Genomic DNA, 22,820 nt, shown 5'->3' with positions numbered 1-22,820 from the left:
AAGCCTTTTCAGGTTTATTCTTCAAGGAGCAGAGGTTACTTGCTAAGCAGGTCACATGGTATCTCTCCAACCCATAGCACAAGAACAGGTGTGATTTTCTTATTCATCTTCTTCCTACGATCGCAAACGTAAATAAATACACGCATAGAATACAAATAGAAAAAACCCAGTTCCTTGTGGGCTACATGTGTCCCTGCTGAATGAATGCAGCCTGACCATTCTGCCACGTAACCAGGGTTCAGACTCAGTTTTCCTATGACTCCTCCTCATTAGAGCCCCCATTGAAAGAGTGCTTCATTCAAAAGGCACCAAGAATACTAGTTTATGTCATATTTTTTTCTTGAAAGTCTGGATTATTTGAGAACAGCTGTAGTGTAAACTCAACCACAAATCTGGACACTGATGTCATGTGACATGTCATGTGACAGTATTTGGACATTTAAAACAAACAATCCTCCAACCCACCAAGAATAAGGCGTAAGCCTTATCCCCCAAATCTGAGGCAGGAGGATTGTACATCCAAAGCCTGCCTGAACTGTAGAGTGAGTTCAAAGCTAGCCTAGACTTATCAAGTACCTACTTAGAAATAAAAATTTAAAAACTCAGTTGGAATGCTTGTTTATCAAGTGCAAGGCTGTAGGTTCAGTTCCCTGGACCACAGAAAAAATGACCTACTTGGATTTATTTCTATATTTAATTGAACACATTAAAGGGGATCTGAATCCCGCAGTATAATGTGACCCTTCTATGGGTCGGGCCTCTACTCTAGTTCCCCTGAGAGGGTATGATTTGACATGTGGCTGGTTCTTCCAGCTTTCTGTTTGTCTCTGAAAGGGTGTGGGGTGATTTTATGTGCGAGGTTAGACACCACTCCACCCTCTCAGCATTCTGCCAGCTCAGTCTCTGCCTCAATGCCTAAGTAGTGTATTCCTGTACCACTCCCCTAGGACAGCTCTCCATCCTGAGGGCCCATCACAGGAGAGCTGGAGAGATGTCAGGTTGGGGGATGGGGGTCATTCATGAAGGCGGCTGTGCAGATGGCCTTTTCCGCAGGCACTGCAGGCTCTGGGATGCCCAGCTGAGATTCAGAGCTGCCAACACTAAGCCTGAAAAAGGGGTCTTTGTCCTTCACAGGAGCTAGCGTCTCACCAGAATTCAGTGTGCCTGGCTGCCTTGTGGGATGGATGGTACTCATTGTTGGCTTGACTGGATGGGATCTGAGATCACAGAGGAGACCAGGATTCCTCTCTTTCTCTCTCTTCCTCCCTTCCTCCCCCTCCCTCATTGCTTCCTTATGGCAGAGGAATATGGCCAGCTATCTCGTGCCTCATCCATCCAGCCTTCTTAGACACCATGGGCTATGACTTCCTTAAACCATGAGCCATAAGAATAAGCCTTCTGACAAACACCTTCCCACAACGATGAGAAAAATAACGCGTGTATTGTGTGATCTCCTGCTTCAAGGTTTTCTTACCCATTGGTTGTGTGTGCCTTTGTGGCTTTTATCACTGGAAGCAGAGGCTCAATACCTTTTAAGATCAGATGCTGTCACTCAGTGTGGTAGTGATGGTGGGGATTGTTTGAAGCCCTCGTGGGATGCCAGGCTTTGGTGGTGCATACCTTTAATCCCAGCACTTGGGATGCAGAGGCAGGAGGATCTGAGTTTGAGGCCAGCAAGTTCCAGGACAGTCAGGGCTGTTACACAGAGAATCCCTGTCCAAAAAAAAAAAAAAGAAAGACAGGAAGAAAGAAAAGAAAAGCCTTTGTGCCTTCATGGGAATTAGACAAAGGTATTCCTGGGACTGATAAAACTCAAGACCAGGGGCTGGAGAGATGGCTCAGTGGTTAAGAGCATTACCTGCTCTTCCAAAGGTCCTGAGTTCAATTCCCAGCAACCACATGGTGGCTCACAACCATCTATAATGAGATCTAGTGCCCTCTTCTGGCCTGCAGACATACACACAGACAGAATATTGTATACATAATAAATAAATAAATAAATAAATAAATAAATAAATAAATAAATAAATATTTTTAAAAATCCTCAAGACCAGGACTACCACCTGGGGAGAACATCAGCTGAATTGCAGTCCCTACATCCTTTCCTGATTAAACTGTTGTTTTACATTCTGACTCTTTCAGGGGCCCCAGGGAAGTGTCTGAATTCCTAAAGCCCCATGCAGTCATGATTTTAGGTATTTGGAGATGCAAAAATGCATCACTGTGGGTCTTTTCTTATGGAGGAAATGTCTGTGCACCTGCATGCATGTGTGTGTGTGTGTGTGTGCATATGTGTGTATGTGGGTGCAATATTTTCTTATGGAAGTGTATGTGGGTGCAATATTTTCTTATGGAGGTGTATGTGGGTGCAATAATTTTCTTATGGAGGCTGTGTCTGTGCTCCTGCATGCATGTGTGTGCATATGTGTATATGTGTGTGTACATATGTGTGTATGTGTGTGCATATGTGTGTATATGGGTGCAATATGTATGGAGGCCAGAGGTCAACCCTGGATATTTTGCCTTAGACACTGTCAATCTTGCTTTAATTTTTTTATGAATTATGAATCTCTGTATGTTTGTGCATGTGGGCACAGTACCTATGGAGGCCAGTAGAGGGCTCTAAGCTTCCTGGACTTGGAGGTGGTTGTGAATTGTCTGGCGTGGATGCTAGGGGCTTCCCCGCCTTGTTTTTTGAGACAAACTCTCTCACTGGGCCCTGGGGCTTGCTGATCAGGCTAGGTTCCCTGGCTATCATACCCCAGGGATAGTCCAGGCTCTGCCTCTTCTGGCTTAAAAAAAACAAAACAATGCATATGTAGTCAGGCATGGTGGGGCACACCTTTAACCCCAGCACATGGGAGGCAGAGGTAGGTGGATCTCTGTGAGTTTAAGGCCAGTTTGGTCTACAGAGTGAGTTCTGGGATAGCCATGGCTTTGTAGCGAGACCCTGTTTCCAAAACAAGTGAGTTCCTGCACATATGTGTGTGCACCAGTGATGTGCTTGGGACCCACAGTGGTCAGAAGAGAGCTTCGGATTCCTTGGGATTGGAATTACAAGTGGCCGTGAGCCGCTCATTGTGGGTGTGGGTACAGATGCCCTTAACTGAGAAGCCACTTGTCCAGCCCTCGATACCTTTTTTCTTAAGCGTATCCTAGGGATCAAACTTGGATCCTCATGTTTGAGCAGCAAGCATTTTATCAACTGAGTTTTCTTGCCCTATGCTGGTTCTCTATTAAAGGCATGCAAGCCCAGGGGTGATGTGGGATTCACCCCTGTATGCTGTATGTTTTATTACCATTGGTTAATAAAGACGCTGCTTTGGTCTATGGCAGGGCAGAATAGAACTAGGCGGGAAAACTAAGGCAGGAAGAAAGAAGGCGAAGTCAGAGACTTGCCATGTAGCTGCCAAATGAGAAGGATGCCGTAATCTTACTGGCAGGCCACAGCCTCGTGGTGATACACAGATTGATAGAAATGGATGAATTTAAGATGTAAGAGCTAGCTAGGAATACTCCCAAACTATTGACCAAACAGTGTTGTAATTAATACAGTTTTTGTGTGATTATTTGGGTCTAGGTTTCTGGGAAACAAATGAGGAGGCTCCGTTTATACAGGAGAGTTAAAGAAGGATGCAGGTTTCCCTCCCAGGTTCCCACCAACCCCTGTTCCAGGCTCTTTTATCTCCACCAGCTGAGCAGTCAGTGCACAGGATCCTGATCCAGGAGACAGTGCTGGGCCAGCTCCAGGTCAGCTGCAGAGTTAGTTCTGAGACTTTCTGCCTCTTTCTGACTTGACTAGCAGTTCCGAGAGGTCAAGTTCCTGCTCAGAGGCACACAGGCGGTGCAGGGGTATAGTGGAGAGGGGGTCATAATGTTGGACGTCCAAGCCAGCCCTCCAGTGCTCCAAATTGCATTTTCAGAACTTGCTAAATAAAAGCAGAGAACTCAGAACCACCTCTTTCAAGAGTACACAGTACACACACACACACACACACACAAACACACTCCTCGCCTCTAGCATAGAGCAGAGCTACTACGGTTTAATCGAGCCCCTTTTTCATACACATCTTAGTGTTTTTTGAGACACTAGGGTAAACAATCCTCTTTCCAAAGATTCCCTGGGGTCAAGAGTGGGTCTGCCAAGTTCAGAACCTTGCTGTGTCCCTTGTCTTACCGGGACAGTTGAAGCAGAGGCGATAAAGAGATCTAATCAGGGCTGTGGCCAGCAGTTCCACCGTGGCGGGTAGACGGTTCTTGTGAAAGTGGTTGCAGAAGCCTGAGGTTTCAGACTGCCCAGGGAGGATGGAAGGGAAGGGTCTCCAGTGCTGTGGCATAAGGGACCTGAGGAGGAAGCTGTCCTTGTGGGGTAGGGTCTGGATGTTGGTTGGCTCTGCCACAGCACCCATTGACCCACAACTAGTCTGGTTCCGGGAGAATAATGGCCCTTACCAAAGGTACCTGAAATGTACAGGCACAAATCCACCTCCTGACCCAGCAGCCATGGCAGGCATGGTCACAGCAATCACACGAGTTCCATAAATCCTCTTCAGGCCTGCCAGGCACGCTTACGAATGAGCTCACAGCCGCCTTTTCTGTATGCTCTCACAGACCTACAGGGAACAGGAGGAGCAGAATCAACTCATTAGCGCATCAGGAAGCTAGGAAAGGAGCTGTGAGATTAAGGACTGGAAGACCTAAGCCTGCTGAGTCACAGCTGGTGGTACAGAGGACAAGGATCCCCTGTGGATAGAAGGGACCTGGGCACTCAGTGAGAGACAGCCAAGCTGAGGACAAGAGCCCTCACAGTTTTCGACTCCTGTCTGGAAGAGGGTAGCATCTGCCATGAAGCTGAAAGCCAGTGTATTTAGAAAGCAGAGGAAGAGCAGGTTAACCCTGCAAGCGGGGTAGGAGTCAGATTGTGTGACACCCCCCCACTCCCCCACCCCCGTGTGCCTCTTTGTGTAGGAGCTGCTGGGGGTTAGAAGGAGACAACAGGAGAGATCAGATGCTGACATCAGCTACTGGAACCAGCTCCTTCGTGGTCTCATATCCTCACAGCCTGAGGTGGGGGGTGGTGGTAGCAGGGAGTACAGACAAGTAGCTGAGGGGCAGGCTGGTCAGAGCCCCACTTCCCGAGCACTCCAAGAAGCCTTGTAATCTCCTGTGACCCAATGTAGTGCCCTTTCCCTCCGCCTCCTCCTTCTCTACCCCCCCCCCAACTCTCCCTCCTCTTCTTCATCTTTCCACTCAGTGCTGGGCATGGAACACAGCCTTGAGTCTCATCCCTGCCCTAAGTGTGGTCCTCCTGATAGGTCCTGAATGGGGTGACTTCAGCTTTTTATTTTGGCCATTTTCCTTTCAAAGAAGAGCTTGCCCTTGAGACTCCCCAGCCTGTGTCCCTGGCAGGCCTGGGAGGAAACCTACCCAGGCTCAGAAGCAGGTTCCAGGCTCCACTTGCTGAAGGAAGAGCTCACACCAGCCTCAGAGAGAGTCAAGCTTTCCAAACACCCAATCCTGCAGGGTATCCCTACTGGTATCCTTAGCACACTTAGTGGGCTGTCTACCTTCTCTTTACTTCACGACTCAGGTCCTGCCCTCCACCCCGGATCCGTGACCTAACTGAACCCTGAGAACAAAGAGAATTTGAGAAGCTCCAGCTAGATCAGGGAGAGGATGTGTGCTTCTTCTCAGGGTGGATTTAGGGGGTTAAGTGAAAATGCTGCTCCCTTCTGAGACCTGGCCCAGCCCTATGCTGGGTGCTGGATATTCACCAGAAAGGTCGTGTGTGGGGTCTCCTCTCCCAACCATCTAGAAGATGGACAAAGTTTAACATGTGCCATGAGAAATGTCATTGTGTGGCACCCCATAGATTAAAGAGGGGCATCTGAGGTGTATTTGAGGGCAAGCAGAAAATGGCCATTGGAAGGTTTCCTGGAGGAAATTGGAGTAAAATGAGTAATTGTGTCAAAAGGTAGCACCTAGGACCCAGAGGTGTGTGTGGGGGAGGGTATATCCGCTAAGGGCAGATGTGGTGGATGGTGGGGAGGAATGATGGTGGAGGCTGGAGAGACGCTGCGGGTTTGAGGAGGTGTGGGAACATCTGGGGTTCCTGCTGCTCCAGAGACAAGGTACACAGACTCCTCAGAGTGACTCTTCCCCTAGGACTATGCACCTGTAGGACAACATGTGAACGGCCCCTACTCCCCCCCAGGTGCTCAAAGACCAGGGACCCAAAATACGTGTAACTGTAGCGGTGTGTTGTCACCAATGAAGAAGCAGGGCAAGCTGGTGACCCCTGAACAGAAAGTAGGAGGTTCTCCGAACTTGCACAGGTCAAGTACATGGGTCAGGCCACTCACGGCCACCCTGCGATTGCCACTAGTCTCAGCAATAAAATTCTCCTCCCTAATTACAGTTTGGGTTGCACTGTGTGATAAGTAATTGTTGCAAACACTGTACAACTCTAAAAAAACCTTGTGAGCTTCGAGTTAGTGGGTTTTTTATTGCTCATGAGTACGATGGGTAATTTAGAAAATTCCCAGTTATGCAATGGCTGCCTCAGCTGTGTGCGTTTATTTCAAGAGTAAGGACTAAGCTGGGCACCCTTGCATTTAAACATTCCCTTTGGTTGGGGACGTAGCTCAGCTGGAAGAGGGCTTGCCCAGCATGTGTAAGGCCCTGGGCTTATTCTCCGGCACCACACAAACTGGGTATGGTGGTATATGTCTGTAATTGCAGCTCTGAGTGAGAATAGTTAGGGGAAGCTGAAGTTCAATGTCATCTGTGCCTACGCAGCAAGTTCAGGCTAGCCTGGGCTACATGAAAACCTGTCTTAAACAAGACAAAAAATAGTTGCTATCAATGACGATAGCACAGCACTCATAAAGTTGAAGAGATAGAGTTTGATTTCCTTTTAATTCTGTTGTTCTTTTTTTTTAAATATTTATTTATTTATTATGTATACAATATTCTGTCTGTATGCCTGAAGGCCAGAAGAGGGCGCCAGACCTCTTTACAGATGGTTGTGAGCCACCATGTGGTTGCCGGGAATTGAACTCAGGACCTTTGGAAGAGCAAGCAATGCTCTTAACCACTGAGCCATCTCTCCAGCCCCCTTAATTCTGTTGTTCTATATGAAGACTAGCATTTTAATTAATATTTAAGTTTAAAACAGTGTGTGAAAAGTATATCTTTGGGATGGTTTTGAGATAAGATTTCTCTGTGCAACCTTGGCTGTCCTGGAACTTGCTCTGTAGACCAGGCTGGCCTCATACTCACAGAGATCCATCTTCCTCTACATCTGGAGTACTGGGGTTAAAGGTGTGTGCTACCATCACCCAGCTGAAAACTGTATTTTTTTAAAAAAAGATTTATTTTTATTAATTTTAATTTCATATATATATATGTCTATATATGCATACATAGACATATACATGCACAGGTATGTGTGTGGGTATGTGTGTATGAGCACAGGTGCAGGAATCCAGAAGAGGGCATTGAATCTGAGCTGGAGTTATAGGCAGTTCTGAGTTGTCAACTCTGGGTGCTGGGAACTGAAGTCAGGTCCCCTGGAAGAGCAGTGCAAACTCATAGCCACTAAGTCACCTCTCCAGCCCTGCAAACGGTATCGTTAAATACAATTTACTTTACATGTGAAATATTTTACTAGTTTATTTAGATCTTCAAGATTGAGCTGCTTCTTCTCTTTAACTCTTGTGTTTGTTGCTAAGATATTCTTGTGAAGCTCGGAGGGTCTTGATCTCCATCAGCCTCCCTCCCGTGTGCTGGATGACAGGTGTGTGCACCGCACCTGGCGTAACTGCTGACTTTAAGACTAAAGAGCAAACTGAGAAAATGCAATGATATATTAAATACTAAAACTGCTATTATAAGCCAGGAGTGGTGGCACATGCCTGTAATATCATGATTTGAGAGGTGGAGGCAGGAGGATGAGTTTCAAGCCAGCTGGGGCTTCATGTCCCAAACACCAAAACCAACAACAAAACTAGCTGTATGTTTATATTTCCTCTTAACTTAAGACGCATTAACCTAATTAAAACGCATTAATCCATTGTATTATATAGTTAGCATGTCTGCATGAGTGTATGCATGTGTTTGTTTATTTCCACAGAGTTTCCTGCACTTCAGGCTGACCTCAAACTCCCTGTGATGCCGAGGCTGATGAACTCCAGATACTCTTGTCTCCACCTTCTAAGTGCTGAGATTACAGGCATGTGCCACCACACATCCAGCTAGTGTGTATGTGTGTAGTGTGTATGTATACGTGTGCATATTTATTTATGTGTGTATTATGTGTATATATGCGTGTACTTGTGTATGTATGTACGTGTGCATGTGTTTATGCATACAGTTGTGTGTATATAGTATATATGCATGTGTGTGTATGTGTGTTTGTGTATGTATGTGTGTGGGTATACACATATATATTTTACTGGCATGATTATGTACACAAAGATCATCAAAGAAAACTTCCATACATTTCTAGCCATTATTATTTGTTTCATTTAATGCATATCACTCAAATTATTTTAATGTGTAGAGGAGGATACTGAAAAAGGTCCTAGTGTCTGATAAACTTGATGACCACTGGACAAAACTTAGCTATAAGGAAAATAAAAGAACCCCAATGATGTCTCATGGGAAAAAGCCCCATGGGGAAAGGCATGGGGACCCATGACCCTTGCCTACACTCTTTTTCTGGTCCCTCCCCTCTTTCGGTCCTTTATGATTAGATGGTCTCCTGGAGGGAGCTAGGCAAAAGTGGGGGCTCTGAAAGTGGTCAAAGGGTGGGGATTATAACCAGACAGCATGGTTGGAGCCTACGTACAGGGACCCATAGGAGGGCAGTTGAATATAAGATGAAAGAAGGACTTAGCTTCAGGGTTTAGGGAAACTACACGACAGGCCATGCTTCTCCCTTCAGTCTCCTGCACGAACTTTTATCGATCTAGACCCAAGGACTAGCCCTAGCAATGCCTTCAGAACTTGTCTTCCATGATCAAGCTTGCAGGGTCCCTTATGGGGTCCCTGCCCATCTATTACCTCATCATTATTATACTGAGCAGTCAATAAGCCCAAATGTTTAAGCTATTTAAATATCACCAATGTAGCAGGTAGGGCTGGGTCTAGAGCTCAGGGTTCTGTCTCTAGCTTATCCCCAAGGTCACTACAATCCATGGCTATGGCCACTCTCACCTTACTGCCTGCTGCTAAAAACCAGTGACTCCTGTGGGGGAGAGAAGACCACTGTGGTGACCTGGCGCACTCAGTTCCAGTCTGGGGCATCTTGAGGGGAGAGAAGTTTGGCTCTGCATGTCCTAGTTTAAAGTCTCTTGGGATCATGGTTCTGGCTCACACGTTTGGAAACTGAGGTCTATCAGGGTGTCATCAGGGGACCTGGTGGACTTCTGTTCTTCCCTGTAACTTTTTATACCTTGGCACACAGGCTGGGGCCTCTGTTGAAGATGGAGGTTAAGATAGGGAGGCCCTATCAACTGGAGCTTGTGAAAGGAGTTGCCAAAGCGAAGTGCCTGTTTCAGGAGCAACTGTTGAGGCGGGTTGGCTGTGGAGGGGGCACTGCTGTGGGAGGAGGGGTAGGGAAGGCATTGTGCAGGTTGAGGTGGGGCAGGGGCCGAGGAGACTGGGAAGAATCTCCTGAGGTCTAGAAGGTACAGGGTCTGCACTGACGAAGGAGCGGATGTGGCCTCCTGAAGGGGCCAGGATATGGGTGCAGGGGCAGTGGCTTTGGAGCCTAGTTCAGAGATGAACCCTAGCTTTCCAGGCGCGTGGGGATGGAGTCACCAGGCTCCTCGAGTGAAGGGCCTGCCAGGAGGAAAAGCATGGAGGAATGAACAGGGGCCGAAGAACTGAGTTGAATTCTCCACTGAGGAATGAGAGTCCACCCGAGATCTCCCTGCCAGTGAAAAGCCAGACTGAGACCCAGGCCATTCTGGACTAGTGCAGCAGGCTCTTTTTGTCAAGCCCATAGTAGCACATGGTAAACCCACCATGGCTGTGCATCCAGGAAAGACCAGGGCTCTCCCAGACCCACAGTGGGCCTTGAGCTCAGTGCAGCATGATTTTACCTGTGACACCACGCTGTGACTCCGGGTGTGCCCTGGGATATTTATCTGGCACCTTGGAGAGGGCTGAGAGCCCTAGAGAGGTAAGGGATGGGAGAGGGAGCTGAATCATTGACTGCTCATTTAGTGTACAGACATGTAATGAATACATGAATGAAGCCTTGTGCTGAGAATGGGGGAGATGACAGTAAGTCCAGATCCCGTTTCTGCCCTTTCCAAACATCTACCTATTTTAGGGATGTGAATGAGGTCTGGGAATGAGGAGCGACTTCCCCAGGCCACAGTTAACGATGGGGCCAAGCCTTGTCAGCTCCTTGGTCACCCATTGTTCGGTGGGTGCCATCTCCAGCCCCAGCACTGCTTTGGATTGTGGGAGAAATGCATCCGTGGACCCAAGTGTTGAGATGGGTATGGAACAAAGGAGGTGAGGGGAACGAAGAGGGGCGATGTCCCCATCCTGAGGAGGAGTGAAGCAAGATTCTAGAGCTCCGCCTTGGGGGCTGGGCTTCTGGGTGCAAAGACCTACCCCCTCTACCCCACCAGGGTGGGATATAAAGTCCTTAGCTCCTTTCAGAGAAGAGTAAGAGGAAAGAAACCATCTCCGGTCCTCTGGGGGAGAAAGGAACGGGAGTCGGGAGACTCCCTTGTGGCGTCTGTGGCATTGCTTGCCTGCTCAGCTGCAGCAGGGATTCAGGTTGCATGATGCAGTTGCTACTGGCCCTGGTAGGGGCCCTAGCCACATTCATCCTCACCCAACCCTCTGGGGGCACTGCCCCAGGTAAGAAGCCCTTGGATACCAAGGCAGAAGCTTGGTGTGGAGGGAAAAGTGCTTAAATCAGGGGAGTCCGCAGCTCCCTTGAACACTGAGTGCCCATGCTTTTGAACAGCTTCCCCCAGTCAAGTGGAGAATTCAGTCCTTCGCAACTGCATAGCAGAGGCCAAGTTGCTGGTGGATGCTGCCTATAACTGGACACAGAAGAGGTAGGCCTGGGCCTGGGACTTTATCAGCCTGGGAGGGTCAGTGAGGGTGGATGGGCTCTTGGCAAAATCATCCTATCCAACCTGGCTCTGCTGGGCTGAAGCTCTGTTGGTAGCCTGTACCCTCACTCCCCCCCAGCCTCCTCTTTCTCTGTCTCTCTGTGACAGCATCAAGCAGCGCCTTCGCAGCGGCTCGGCCAGTCCCATGGACCTCCTGGCCTACTTCAAGCAGCCAGTAGCAGCCACCAGAAGAGTTGTTCAGGCTGCTGATTACATGCACGTGGCCTTAGGGCTGCTAGAAGAGAAGCTGCAGTCCCCGGGATCCAGACCTTTCAATGTCACTGGTATGGTGTTTCCCCTTGCGTCCCCCAAGGCCTGCCCAAGCCTGGGAGGGGAAAAAAGTCAGATGTGAGAGGCAGGGTGAAAAGCCTAGGGGATGTTAGAGATGACAAACGGATGGGATTGAGCACCCCAGGGAAGAACTAGGGTTCTGGACTCAGAGCCCTGCCCCCTCCTCCCCAGATGTGCTCACAGAACCACAGTTGCACCTGCTGTCCCAGGCCAGCGGCTGCGCGCTCCAGGACCAGGTGGAGAGGTGCAGCAACAAGTACCGCACCATCACAGGGAGATGCAACAACAAGTGGGTGTCGGGGGCCTGCCTCTGCTGGCCACCCTCGGGGTCCTGCCTCTGCTGGCCACCCTCGGGGTCCTGCCTCTGCTGGCCACCCTCGGGGTCCTGCCTCTGCTGGCCACCCTCGGGGTCCTGCCTTTGCTTGCCAACCTCGGGGTCCTGCCTTTGCTAGCCACTCTCTCAGGCCCTGCTCCCCCCCCCCAAACTCCTACCCATTCGCTGCCGCAGGAAGAGACCCTGGCTGGGAGCCTCCAACCAGGCCCTGGCCCGCTGGTTGCCTGCTGAGTATGAAGACAACAGGTCGCTCCCTTTCGGCTGGACCCCCGGCAAGAGGCGCAATGGCTTCCTCCTTCCTCTTGTGAGTTGGAGTGGAGGGCCTGGAAAATGCTTGATGTCTTTGAAATGCAGAGGGTAAAACGCAGTCCTGAGTCATCATGCTCAAATCTAGGCTGTCCCACTGACCTGCTGAGTGGCTTACTTCCTGAGTCTCAGTTTCTCCACCTGCAAGTAGAAAAATCTCAGCTCGTGGGAATGGAAGTCCTTGGCATAAACAACCGTATAGACCTTGATCTGTGGCACCTGTGCTACCTATTATGGAATGGAGTGGTTTTGTTGTTTGCGTGAGAGAACGGGTGTCAGAGTCTCTCTCTCTCTCTCTCTCTCTCTCTCTCTCTCTCTCTCTCTCTCATATCTCTGTGTGTACAGGTCTACACAGGCATGCGGAGGCCAGAGGAAGAAGCTGGGAGTCTTCCTTTTTAATTACCCACACCATAAAAATATATGAATTTATATGCATATACATACGTAAACACACACACACACACACACACACACACACACACGAGGCGAGGTCTCCCATCCAGCCTGAAGCTTGCTGTTTCATGTCAGTTGATTGACTAGTGGGATTAGCCTGTCTCAGCCCTCAATGTAGGGACTACGGGCCCGTGTAGCCATGCTTGGCTTCTGTGTAGGCTCTGGGGATTTGAATTCAGGTCATAGCAAGCATTCTTACCCATTAAACCATCTCCAAGTCCCTTTGTTTTACTTTTTGAGACGAGGTCTTACTCTATAGCCTGTCCTGGACTGAGTTTAGGATGTAATCCAGGCTGGTCTCAACTCAGAGCAATCTTCCTACTTCTGCTTCCTAGGGCTGGGATTATCGGTGTAAGACTCCATGTTCAGATCGGTTTCCTGCTGAATATAAAGTTCTATGCACTTGTGAATCTATGATCTGCAATTTTACACTTGTCAACTTTCTATTGATGTATTAATATAACAGTTTCCTACCTGCCTCAGTATTAATATGTTAAATTTTCTTCTGTCTGTCCAGTTCTCTATACTAGACCACCTTAGTTCTGTATCTAAAGATCATCAGCCCTCTAACCTATCTGTCTGCGCACTGATCTCATCTCCCTGGGAGGCCTGGTGAGGCTGGCCTGCCGGTCTGAACCAGCTCCCTCTCATCTGTTGAGATAGGATCTTTCTGTGTAGCTCAGATTGGCAGGTAACTCAACTGAATTTACAATCCTCCTGCCTCAGTCTCACGAATCCTGGGACATAAGCATGTGCCACCAGAAGCCTGGGGCCAAGCTGTAGACCGTCCTTCTGGAAATGACAACCACCAGAAGAGGGGGCTGCGTGTCTAAGAACAGGAGAGGAAGGGGTTGGTGGGAAACTGTCAGCTCTGGCAGGGGCCTGGCATTCCCTGAACGCTGGGATGGTCTCAGCACCTGGCCTGATTCATGAGCCCAGACGCAGGCTCACTGTACTTCCCCACCAGGTCCGGGCTGTCTCCAATCAGATTGTGCGCTTCCCCAACAAGAAGCTGACCTCAGACCAGGGCCGGTCCCTCATGTTCATGCAGTGGGGCCAGTTTATCGACCATGATTTGGACTTCGCCCCAGAGTCCCCAGCCAGAGTGGCCTTCACTGTGGGTGTGGACTGTGAGAAGACCTGTGCCCAGCTGCCTCCTTGCTTCCCCATCAAGGTACCCTCCTTGGCCAACCCTCCAGGTCCCTGCAGTAGCCTCCAGCCCAGAAACAGGGATGGAGGAATCTGGGAGAAATGAGCCCCATCCACAGGAATCTGGGAGAAATGCCCCCGCTGTGTGTGTTGGAGGGGTGGGGGAGGCTGGGCTCTATTGGAGCTTCACAGAGGAGACATGTCGGAGACAGGCCTTGACCCATGGGTCTAAGTCCAGCGGAGAAGGCCTCTGGGCTCCTGTTTTCGGAGACTATTCGGTCTTATCTTCTGCTGTTCCTGGACTAAGATCCCTGCAGTTCTTGCCAACTCCTGGGGTTGGGCTATGAGCAGGGTCCTCCTCCAGATTGAAAGGAGCAGAGTTTCCTTTGGGAAGTGGGGAGTTCTCTCTCTCTCTCTCTCTCTCTCTCTCTCTCTGTATGTCACACACACACACACACACACTTGCCTATGCCTACAGGTTTACTTGCTTGCAGTAGGTTGGGAGGCACTCACAGGGGCCTGTGTGTCAGGAAACCCCTTCCTCCAGTTTTAGCGCAGGGGCACACCCTCTTCTAGTCCTCATAGCACAGTGTTAGCATTTGGCTCGTACAGCAAGCACGACAGCTGCCTCCCTTGAGTATTGCTTAACTACATGCTCAGCAACTTGTCTCTCAGAGGCTCAGTCTGTCTCTCCTCCAGCTATAGGAAGCTCTTCATCGCTTCCAAAGCTTCGTCCGGGGCTGGGGGTTCATCTCAGGAGTAGAGCCCTGGCCTAGCAGGCAAAAAAGCCCCAGGTTTGAGTCTGGGTGAGTCCTGGAGGACTTCCTGAAGTAGGGAAGTTTTGAGCAATGTCAAAAGTGAGTGGGGGATACCCCAGATTAGTGAGCCTGATACGGGGAAGGCCCAGGGTCACTGAGTGCTCTTCACTCTAGATTCCGCCCAATGACCCCCGCATCAAGAACCAGCGTGACTGCATCCCTTTCTTCCGCTCTGCGCCGGCGTGCCCCCAAAACAAGAACAAAGTTCGCAACCAGATCAACGCACTCACATCCTTCGTGGATGCCAGCATGGTGTACGGCAGCGAGGTCTCCCTCGCCCTGAGGCTCCGCAATCGGACCAACTACTGGGGACTGCTGGCCACCAACCAGCGTTTCCAGGACAACGGCCGAGCCCTACTGCCCTTCGACAACCTGCATGAGGACCCCTGTCTCCTCACCAACCGCGCTGTGCGCATCCCCTGCTTTCTGGCAGGTGGGTCTGTGTGTATGTGGGGGGCAGTTTGAGTCTTCCCAGAATGGAGGGGAAGGATGGGGTGTCGTGAGGAAACACTATTCGGGACCTCGGGGGACCATCAGTAGATCTGGGAAAGCTGGTAGGTGGGAATGGGTCCCTTTGCCCATCCCCTGGGCGTGGTTAGATATCCCTGCTTTGATGACTCCAGTGACGAGGGGCTCACCACCTGAATGGCACTCCAGCCGACTATAGGAAGCGCCCCTTTTATTTTGAATCAGTGTCTGCCCATTGCTCTTAGTCATGCTATTGGGAGCTAAGAGAAGACCTAAGGCTGACCCCTTCCCCTGTGACAGAAAGGGAACATTTCTTCAGTTACCTGAAAGTAACTGTTCCCTGTACCTCAGGTTTTTTTAAAATATTTATTTATTATGTATACAATATTCTGTCTGCATGTATGCCTGTAGTCCAAAAGAGGGCACCAGACCTCATTACAGATGATTGTAAGCCACCATGTGGTTGCTAGGAATTGAACTCAGGACCTTTGGAAGAACAGGCAATGCTCTTCACCGCTGAGCCCTCTCTCCAGCCCATGTACCTCAGTTTTTTCTTCTTTAGGTTGTTTTCTTATCCAGTGCCTCCCTTCTTATTGCACAGTTATGCATTTATGTGGTCCCTTCCGGCAGACATATAGTCTGCATTCTGTCCACAGTCCTTACCCTGCCTTCCTGTGGGGTTTGTGGTAAGGACAGTAATCACTTCTGGGTGGACAATCCCTGAACCTCACAGCAGCCCGAAAGGCAGGGAGTATCATCCTCAACTTACAGATGTGAGGCTGAGACCCAGGAAGGTTGCTCATGTTCAAGAGAGCGGCGCTCTCAGGGCAGAGTCTATACTGGGACGAAGTCAGTGTAGCTCCCAGGCCTCTGCTTTGCTGCTCTGTCCCACTGTTTAACTAAAGCTCACTCTGTAAGGATTGTACCACTGTGTATTCCGGGGTCGGGGGAAGCAATGCTTACCTTCATCAGAGGTCTCCAGGAGCTCAGTCTAAACAAGACCTTCTGTAGGAGGGCTGGGTGAGAAGCCAGGAGGTGACTGGACTTGCTGTCCTGGCCTGGCCTGCCTATGAGGAAGGTCTGGGTACTAAAAATGGGCCCTACCCAATGTGCCTGCTCCCCTGTTTCCATGGAAGGGCAGCATGATGTCACATTTAAGTATGGGAACAGGTAGACAGATGCAGACAGGTGGTATGTAGTCCCAAGGTCAAGGTTCCCAGTGTAGTGGGAGCTGCAGGCTGTGTTCCTGCCGCCCCAGCTCCTGGTTGCCTAGCTAGCTTATGCCCCAAAATAACAACACACAAACTGTATTCTTTTAAACACTGCTTGGCCCATTAGCTCTAGCCCTTACTGGCTAATTCTCATATCCCGATCAACCCATCTCTAATAATCTGTGTAGCACCAGTCTTACCAGGAAAGATTCAGCATGTCTGACCTGGCGGCTTGCTTCATCGCGTCTGCTCTGGAGAGGAGCAGCATCGCGTCTGAGCTCACTTCCTCTTCCTCCCAGCATTCTGTTCTGTTTACTCCACCCACCTATGTTCTAACCTATGAGGGCCAAGCAGTTTATTTTTTAACCAATGACCTTCCTCTATCATCCCAGGGCTGTCTCCCACCATGTGTGGTCAGGGTTGAGGATCTGGTCTTCTCGTAGAAGAGAATCAGCAGGCAAGGAGACCAGTGGGTGCTCAGTGTATCTGCCTTAGTCCTAACCTGGACCAGCCCCTTAGGGACCCAGGAGCCCACCATGCTCTCTGCTCTGGAGAGGAAGGTGTTGGTTGGTAAGGAGTCATGTGGTACGGTTGAGATGGAAGCACAGCTGTATGAAGTTTGCCTCACCGGGTCCCTGGGTCCCAGACCTCAGTCAGCCCTTACCGAGAGACCCGAACTTGGGGTTTTCAAGGTGATACCCGGTCGAGTGAAACCCCCAAGCTGGCGTCCTTGCATACCCTCTTTGTGAGAGAACACAATCGGCTGGCCATGGAACTGAGGCGCCTGAACCCCCGCTGGAGTGGAGACAAGCTCTATAATGAGGCCCGGAAGATCGTGGGTGCCATGGTCCAGGTATGGGGCCCAGAGGCCAGCACAAATCTGAGAGAGTGGCTCCCAACCTTCATGAACATGGCTTTGAGGCTGTACCTCAAGGCTGCTGGGTCTGGATGCTTGGGGCGCATCTCTGACCCTGGTTCTGCCGTTAACCGTAACTTTATCTGTGGTGTTCTCTTGGGGTTTCAATATCTCATCCTCCAATAGGAGGCTGTGTCCCCATGCCCCACACAATGGCAGCAGTCACTACTGTGCCCAAGAAGCCTTTTGGAAAGCAGGAGTCTATCCAGAGGAAAGGGGGGTGCTGTGGGTTACCCAGGCAACACTCCTCCCGTGACATCTCTTCCAGATCATCACCTACCGAGACTTTCTGCCTCTGGTGCTGGGCAAGGCCCGGATCAGAAGAACCTTGGGTCCCTACAGAGGGTATTGCTCCAACGTGGACCCACGTGTAGCCAATGTTTTCACCCTGGCCTTCCGTTTTGGCCACACCATGCTGCAGCCCTTCATGTTCCGCTTGGACCACCAGTATCGGGCCTCACGATCCAACTCCCATGTTCCACTTAGCTCCGCTTTCTTTGCCAGCTGGCGAATCATACATGAAGGTGACTGGGTTTCCCAAAAGCAAGGGTGGTGAGGGTCCAAGCACCCCTTCCTTAGATGGGCTGCTGAATGCTGGTCGGGCCTCTGCAGATGCCTTCCCAGGACAGTAAAAAGAAAGCAGCCATCAATGGGTCTCTGTGTCCTAAGGGAGGACTCCCCGACTGTCCTCTCTCACTCACTGGGAATTAAACCTAGGGCCTTGTGCATGCTATGAAAGTGCTCTACCATTAAGCTATACCCCATACCTTTTACTTTAAATTGTGTTTTAGATTTTTTTATTATGTATATAGTGTTCTGCCTGCATTTGTGCCTGCAGGCCAGAGAGGGCTCATTACATATGGTTGTGAGCCACCATGTGGTTGTTGGGAATTGAACTCAGGACCTCTGGAAGAACTTGCAGTGCTCTTAGCCTCTGATCCATCTCTCTAGCCCCTACTTTTAAATTTTTATATAAGGGCTTTATAAAAAGTAGCCTAGGCTGGCCTTAAACTAACGACTCTCCTGCCTCAGCCTCCTAAGTAGCTAAGATCATCATCATATCTTTATTGTCCATATCATCAGGCCTGATAAGGGAGGATTTCTAAGGGGGACAGACTGGCATGAGAGTGGTAAATCATGAACCTGTAAGGACTCCTACTTGCTAGCTTGACATCATGGGATGTCCCCACTCCCCAACCCAGGAGCTTCTGAGAGGTTAGAGGTTAGTCAAATCAGTACCTCTCTCATTCCTTGCGACCAGGTGGCATTGACCCTATCCTCCGAGGTCTCATGGCCACGCCAGCTAAGCTAAACCGGCAAGACTCCATGGTGGTAGATGAGCTCCGGGACAAGCTGTTCCGGCAAGTGAGAAGGATCGGGCTGGACCTGGCGGCTCTGAACATGCAGCGAAGTCGGGACCACGGACTTCCTGGTGAGGCAGCACCTCAGACGGGGCCGTTTGGGGAGCTCAGAGCAGTCCTAGGCCCTCCCTTCTGACAGGAACAAGATGAGCGGCAGTGCAGGGCAGGATAAGCCCATGCTGATGCCCCCCACAATCCCTTGCTTGCCAACTCCCTGGGTCATCACCATCTGCTATAGGGGCTTCAGGTTTATGCCCACCTCAGGGTCAGGTCAGTGGATTAGGAGGTGAAAAGAGCAGATGCTTGCTTTGTTGATATCATTGCCTAGTTCCAAAGACCTTCTGCAGCAGCTGTTCCAGATGGGGAGTAAGTTAGAGGTGGATAGTAATGTGCTCAAAGTCACAGTATGAAGTAAAAATCTGATTTCAAAATGTCTTCATTCTTCCTGTTGTTTGGCCCCATCCACCACCATGAAGATGTTTCAGCCTTGCCTTTCTTCCTTCCAAAGCCAACCTCCCTGTTTAGATAGAACCCGAGGCCTCAGGTGTCCCTGATGCTCACTCCTAGGTAAAGGGGTTGGGGACTTCCAACAGCCTGCTCTGCTCACTACAGCACACGGCAGGCACAGGAGCAGTCAGGACTCTTTCCTTTTCCTCCGTGTGTGTGTGTGTGTGTGTGTGTGTCTCACACGTGGAAGCTGGAGGCCAGTCTCAGGTGTTTCAACCCTGCCTTTTTTAGGCAGGGTCTCTCACTGACCTGGAACTCACCATGTAGGCTGTGGTGGGTGCTCAGCCCTGAACCTCCTTATCTCTACCTCTCCAGGACTAGGATTATAAGAGTGCGTGACTACATCCATATATATGAGTTCTGGAGATCCAATTCAAGTCCTCATATTTGTTAGAATTATAAGAGTGTGTGTGTCTCTCTCTCTCTCTCTCTCTCTCTCTCTATATATATATATATATATATATATATATATATATATATTTAAAAGTGGATTCTGGAGATCCAATTCAGGTCCTTATATTTGTGTGGCAAGCAGAGTCACCTCCCCAGCTTTCCTAAACTTGGTGCTCCCTACAGCTAAGGAGCTGTGGGCGCCCCCTGCTGGAAGACTGGCACTGCTAACCACTCGAACTCCTACTCTAACTTTCCAGTCCCACAAACAGTTGTTTCCTACAGGCGATCTCAGAAGTACTATCCTGACACTGGCTTTTGCAGTCTCCTCTAGCCCCTTCCCCAGTCAGGAGCAAATCTGGAACGGTTCTGCCTCCTCTGAGCCCCACTCAGTACTAACCGACCTGGGACCGATGGAGGCTGGCTGGATTTAACTCTGTGTACCTCTGGGTACTCCACAAAGGAGTACCTGGGAGCGCTTGAGAGCCGCGCAGCAGTGCTTAGTGGTGAGAAAGCAGGGCATTGTTCACCTTTGCTGGCTGGAAGGCAGTGTTTGGATGCCACGGGCTGCTGGAGTCCAGCCCTGGTGTAGGATCCTGGGGGCAGAGGAATCAGCACCGCCGGTTTGGGGAACGTTTTGAAACAGCTTTGTTGAGGTTCACCTGCTGTCCAGTTCTCCCACACGAGTTCTGTAAAGAGACAGCTGCACAATTAGAGATGTGTAGCGGCCACCGCATTCTTAAAAGGCTGAGAAACAGTGGCCGTGACCTAATATTTAGACATTTCCATTCCCTTCAGAAGAAACTCTGTCGCAAAGGTCACCCCTCAGCCCTGCCCCAGCGCTGGGGACCACTGCTTCCCATCTGGATCTTTCATATTCATGGAATCTTCTGGTGTGTGGTCCATTTCTGCTGTGCATTTGTATCTATGTTTGTCGTTTGTGGTTTATTTTCTTATTTAGCCAGTTGTTTACTTAGTCTTCAAACCTAATTTTAAAAAAAAAATGTTTTGAGTATTGTGCCTATAAAATGTGTATGACATTTAATAATATCATGAAATGTCAGATCTGTGGGGCCGGGTTGGTAGAGTGCTTGCCTTGCAAGCATGAGGAGCCGATTCATTGCCCGTAAGTCACTTTTTAAAAAACAAGTCAGGCCTGGATGGCATGCTTTTTGTAATCCCAGGGCTTGGGAGGCAGGAGACAGGCAGATGCTTGGAGTTCCCTAGCCAGCCAGCCTATGTTACTTGATGAGTTCTAGGCCAGTTTAAAAAAAAGATAGACAGTATCTGAGAAATGACACCTAATGTTGACCTTTGACCTCCATATGCATGTGAGCCCACACACGTATGTAAACACGTACACAATAGCAAATTTGTGTCTGTGGGATTTTTACATGAGGACACACTCTTCAGTCTGATACACACAAAACGTGACTGTCCCCCTACAATCTAGAGAGGATGGTGATCTTCTGGTTCCATTCAGTATTGATCACAGAACATACTCTGGAGGATTTGTGGGGAGCAACAAAAACTATGGAAGACTGACAGCTGCTTCCTGGCTCTCCCGCAGGATACAATGCCTGGCGACGCTTCTGTGGGCTTTCCCAGCCCCGAAACTTGGCCCAGCTTAGCCAGGTGCTAAGAAATCAGGCTTTGGCAAGGAAGTTCCTGAGACTGTATGGGACACCTGACAACATTGACATCTGGATGGGAGCCATTGCGGAGCCTCTTCTGCCTGGGGCCCGAGTGGGGCCTCTCCTGGCTTGTCTTTTTGAGAACCAGTTCAGAAGAGCCAGAGATGGGGACAGGTAAGTGAGCCCTGGCACCTAAAGTAGAGGAGACAGACAGCGCGGTGTGACTGAATGAGTGAGAAAGCACCTTTCAAAGCTTCGTTTCTCGGGGCTGGAGAGATGGTTCAGTGGTTAAGAGCACTGAAGATGAACAGGGTTCAATTCCCAGCACCCATAAGACAACTCAGGGGATTCAACACCTTCACACAGACATGCAGGCAAAACACCAATACATATATAAATCATTAAAGAAGACCTGGGGGTTCCCCCATGGGAAAGAAATGCTGACCAAGGCAAGGCTGACATAGACTGAGCTGGAGCCTCCTTAGGCCAAAAGAGCGACTAGGTAGCTCCATTGTTCTGGGTGGAAATTTCTAGATCATCCAGTTTGGTAGACCAATGTGGCCTCTAAGGAGCAAGATCCCAGAAGGCACGGGCAGAAAGAACTAATCTGGACCTGAGTCCTTAAGTGGATGTGCATAAGTGTGGGTTCAAATCCTTCCTTGGCCACCTCGATTGTCATCTGCTTACCTCTGTGTAGTTCACTGGGCAGAAACTGGCAGGAGCACCACATGGAAGGAAGGACATAGAATGTGCCAAGCACGTGAAAGGAACTCACTATGCAGTATGCCCCAGCTTTCTCATGCATCTCTCGACCTTCAGGTTCTGGTGGGAGAAACGGGGTGTGTTCACCAGAAGACAGCGCAAAGCCCTGAGACGAGTTTCTTTATCTCGGATTATATGCGACAATACTGGTATTACCACTGTTGCGAAGGACATCTTCAGGGCTAACATCTATCCAAGGGGCTTTGTGAGCTGTAGCCGTGTTCCCAAGTTGAACCTGTCAGCCTGGCGAGGCAGATGAGGCTTCAGCAGGTAAGGGGAGACCTGTAACGAGCCAGGCCCTCACACCTCTCCCCGAGATAGAGCTTGTCTCTAGGAGTATGGTACTCTTTCCTAATGGCTTCTAGGAATGCTAGCTTCTGGGCCGATAGTCAGTTCTGGGGTCTAGGACTTCGTAGGGGGCAGGGAAAATTAGAAGTGTTCCATTGCCCCTAGTTTTACCACAAATGTCCTAAAGTATCTCTGTCTGGATATCCAACAAATTCCCTCGCTTATTTCTGCTGTTTCCTCAGGATTCCATGCCAAACCCTCAAGTCTTGGAGACGAGGGTAAGGAGGAGATCATGAGGCTGCTTTCTCCCCCAAACCCATTTCCTGCTGGAGCTTTCGCTGGCTACAGCTCAGAGCTGGCTTCATTGGTTGAGTGCCAAGGATGCAATGGCAATGCACCCGTTAACCTTGGCAACCTCTTAGGTAGTCGGTTATGAATCAGCACCAGGTATAAGAGCCTGTGAGTCAAGCCACGAGGTTCTGAGGTTCCCGCAAGGGACTGTGGGAGGGTTACCAGCACTTTCTCCTGTCCCTGCCCCAGAGCATGACTGGAAGACCACACAGTCCCGGATCTTAGCCACGCCACAACCTTCCTCTGGCCCTGCAGGAAGGGCAGCACTCTTTACTTCTAGCAATAAAACAATACTGAGGACAGGGCCTGCTGTCTCTGTGTTGGGCTGGGGAGAGTGTGGCCTTGGTTCCAAGCTTTACCCCAAGTATGGAAGACAAGAGTTACTAAGATGCAGACTGGGACTCCCACATGGTCTCTTCTGTGGAGGGAAGATGGAA

At 49.8% G+C, this 22,820-nt stretch overlaps 1 protein-coding gene across 2 annotated transcripts; it reads left to right on the top strand.

The window, feature by feature from the left end:
- The first annotated feature begins 10,699 nt into the window (after positions 1-10,699).
- Positions 10,700-22,683, top strand: Epx (eosinophil peroxidase). Of its 2 annotated transcripts, none has more exons than XM_057775308.1 (13): positions 10,700-10,884; positions 10,994-11,087; positions 11,253-11,428; positions 11,607-11,724; positions 11,944-12,073; positions 13,496-13,702; positions 14,610-14,928; positions 16,867-17,027; positions 17,359-17,614; positions 18,376-18,522; positions 20,919-21,156; positions 21,802-22,014; positions 22,275-22,683. In XM_057775308.1, exons 1-12 carry the CDS (start codon positions 10,806-10,808, stop codon positions 22,001-22,003), a joined length of 2,127 nt encoding a protein of 708 aa, XP_057631291.1. In that variant the 5' UTR covers positions 10,700-10,805; the 3' UTR covers positions 22,004-22,014; positions 22,275-22,683. The 2 variants fall into 2 exon arrangements, with proteins under 2 accessions (XP_057631291.1, XP_057631289.1); XM_057775306.1 differs by having other exon boundaries at positions 18,352-18,522.
- The last annotated feature ends 137 nt before the right edge of the window (positions 22,684-22,820 follow it).

The sequence above is a fragment of the Chionomys nivalis genome, chromosome 7, assembly GCF_950005125.1.
Source record: "Chionomys nivalis chromosome 7, mChiNiv1.1, whole genome shotgun sequence".
In the NCBI taxonomy this organism is placed as follows: domain Eukaryota; kingdom Metazoa; phylum Chordata; class Mammalia; order Rodentia; family Cricetidae; genus Chionomys; species Chionomys nivalis.
The sequence above is the reverse complement of the archived record's forward strand: the minus strand, read 5'-3'. Positions and strand labels throughout refer to the sequence as shown.

Bases quoted from the DNA above. Each gene is read 5' to 3' on its own strand.
- Epx (XM_057775306.1), top strand. From the start codon at position 10,806: ATGATGCAGTTGCTACTGGCCCTGGTAGGGGCCCTAGCCACATTCATC. The intron at 11,088-11,252 runs GTAGGCCTGGGC...TCTCTGTGACAG, and splicing joins TATAACTGGACACAGAAGAG to CATCAAGCAGCGCCTTCGCA. The intron at 11,429-11,606 runs GTATGGTGTTTC...CCTCCTCCCCAG, and splicing joins CAGACCTTTCAATGTCACTG to ATGTGCTCACAGAACCACAG.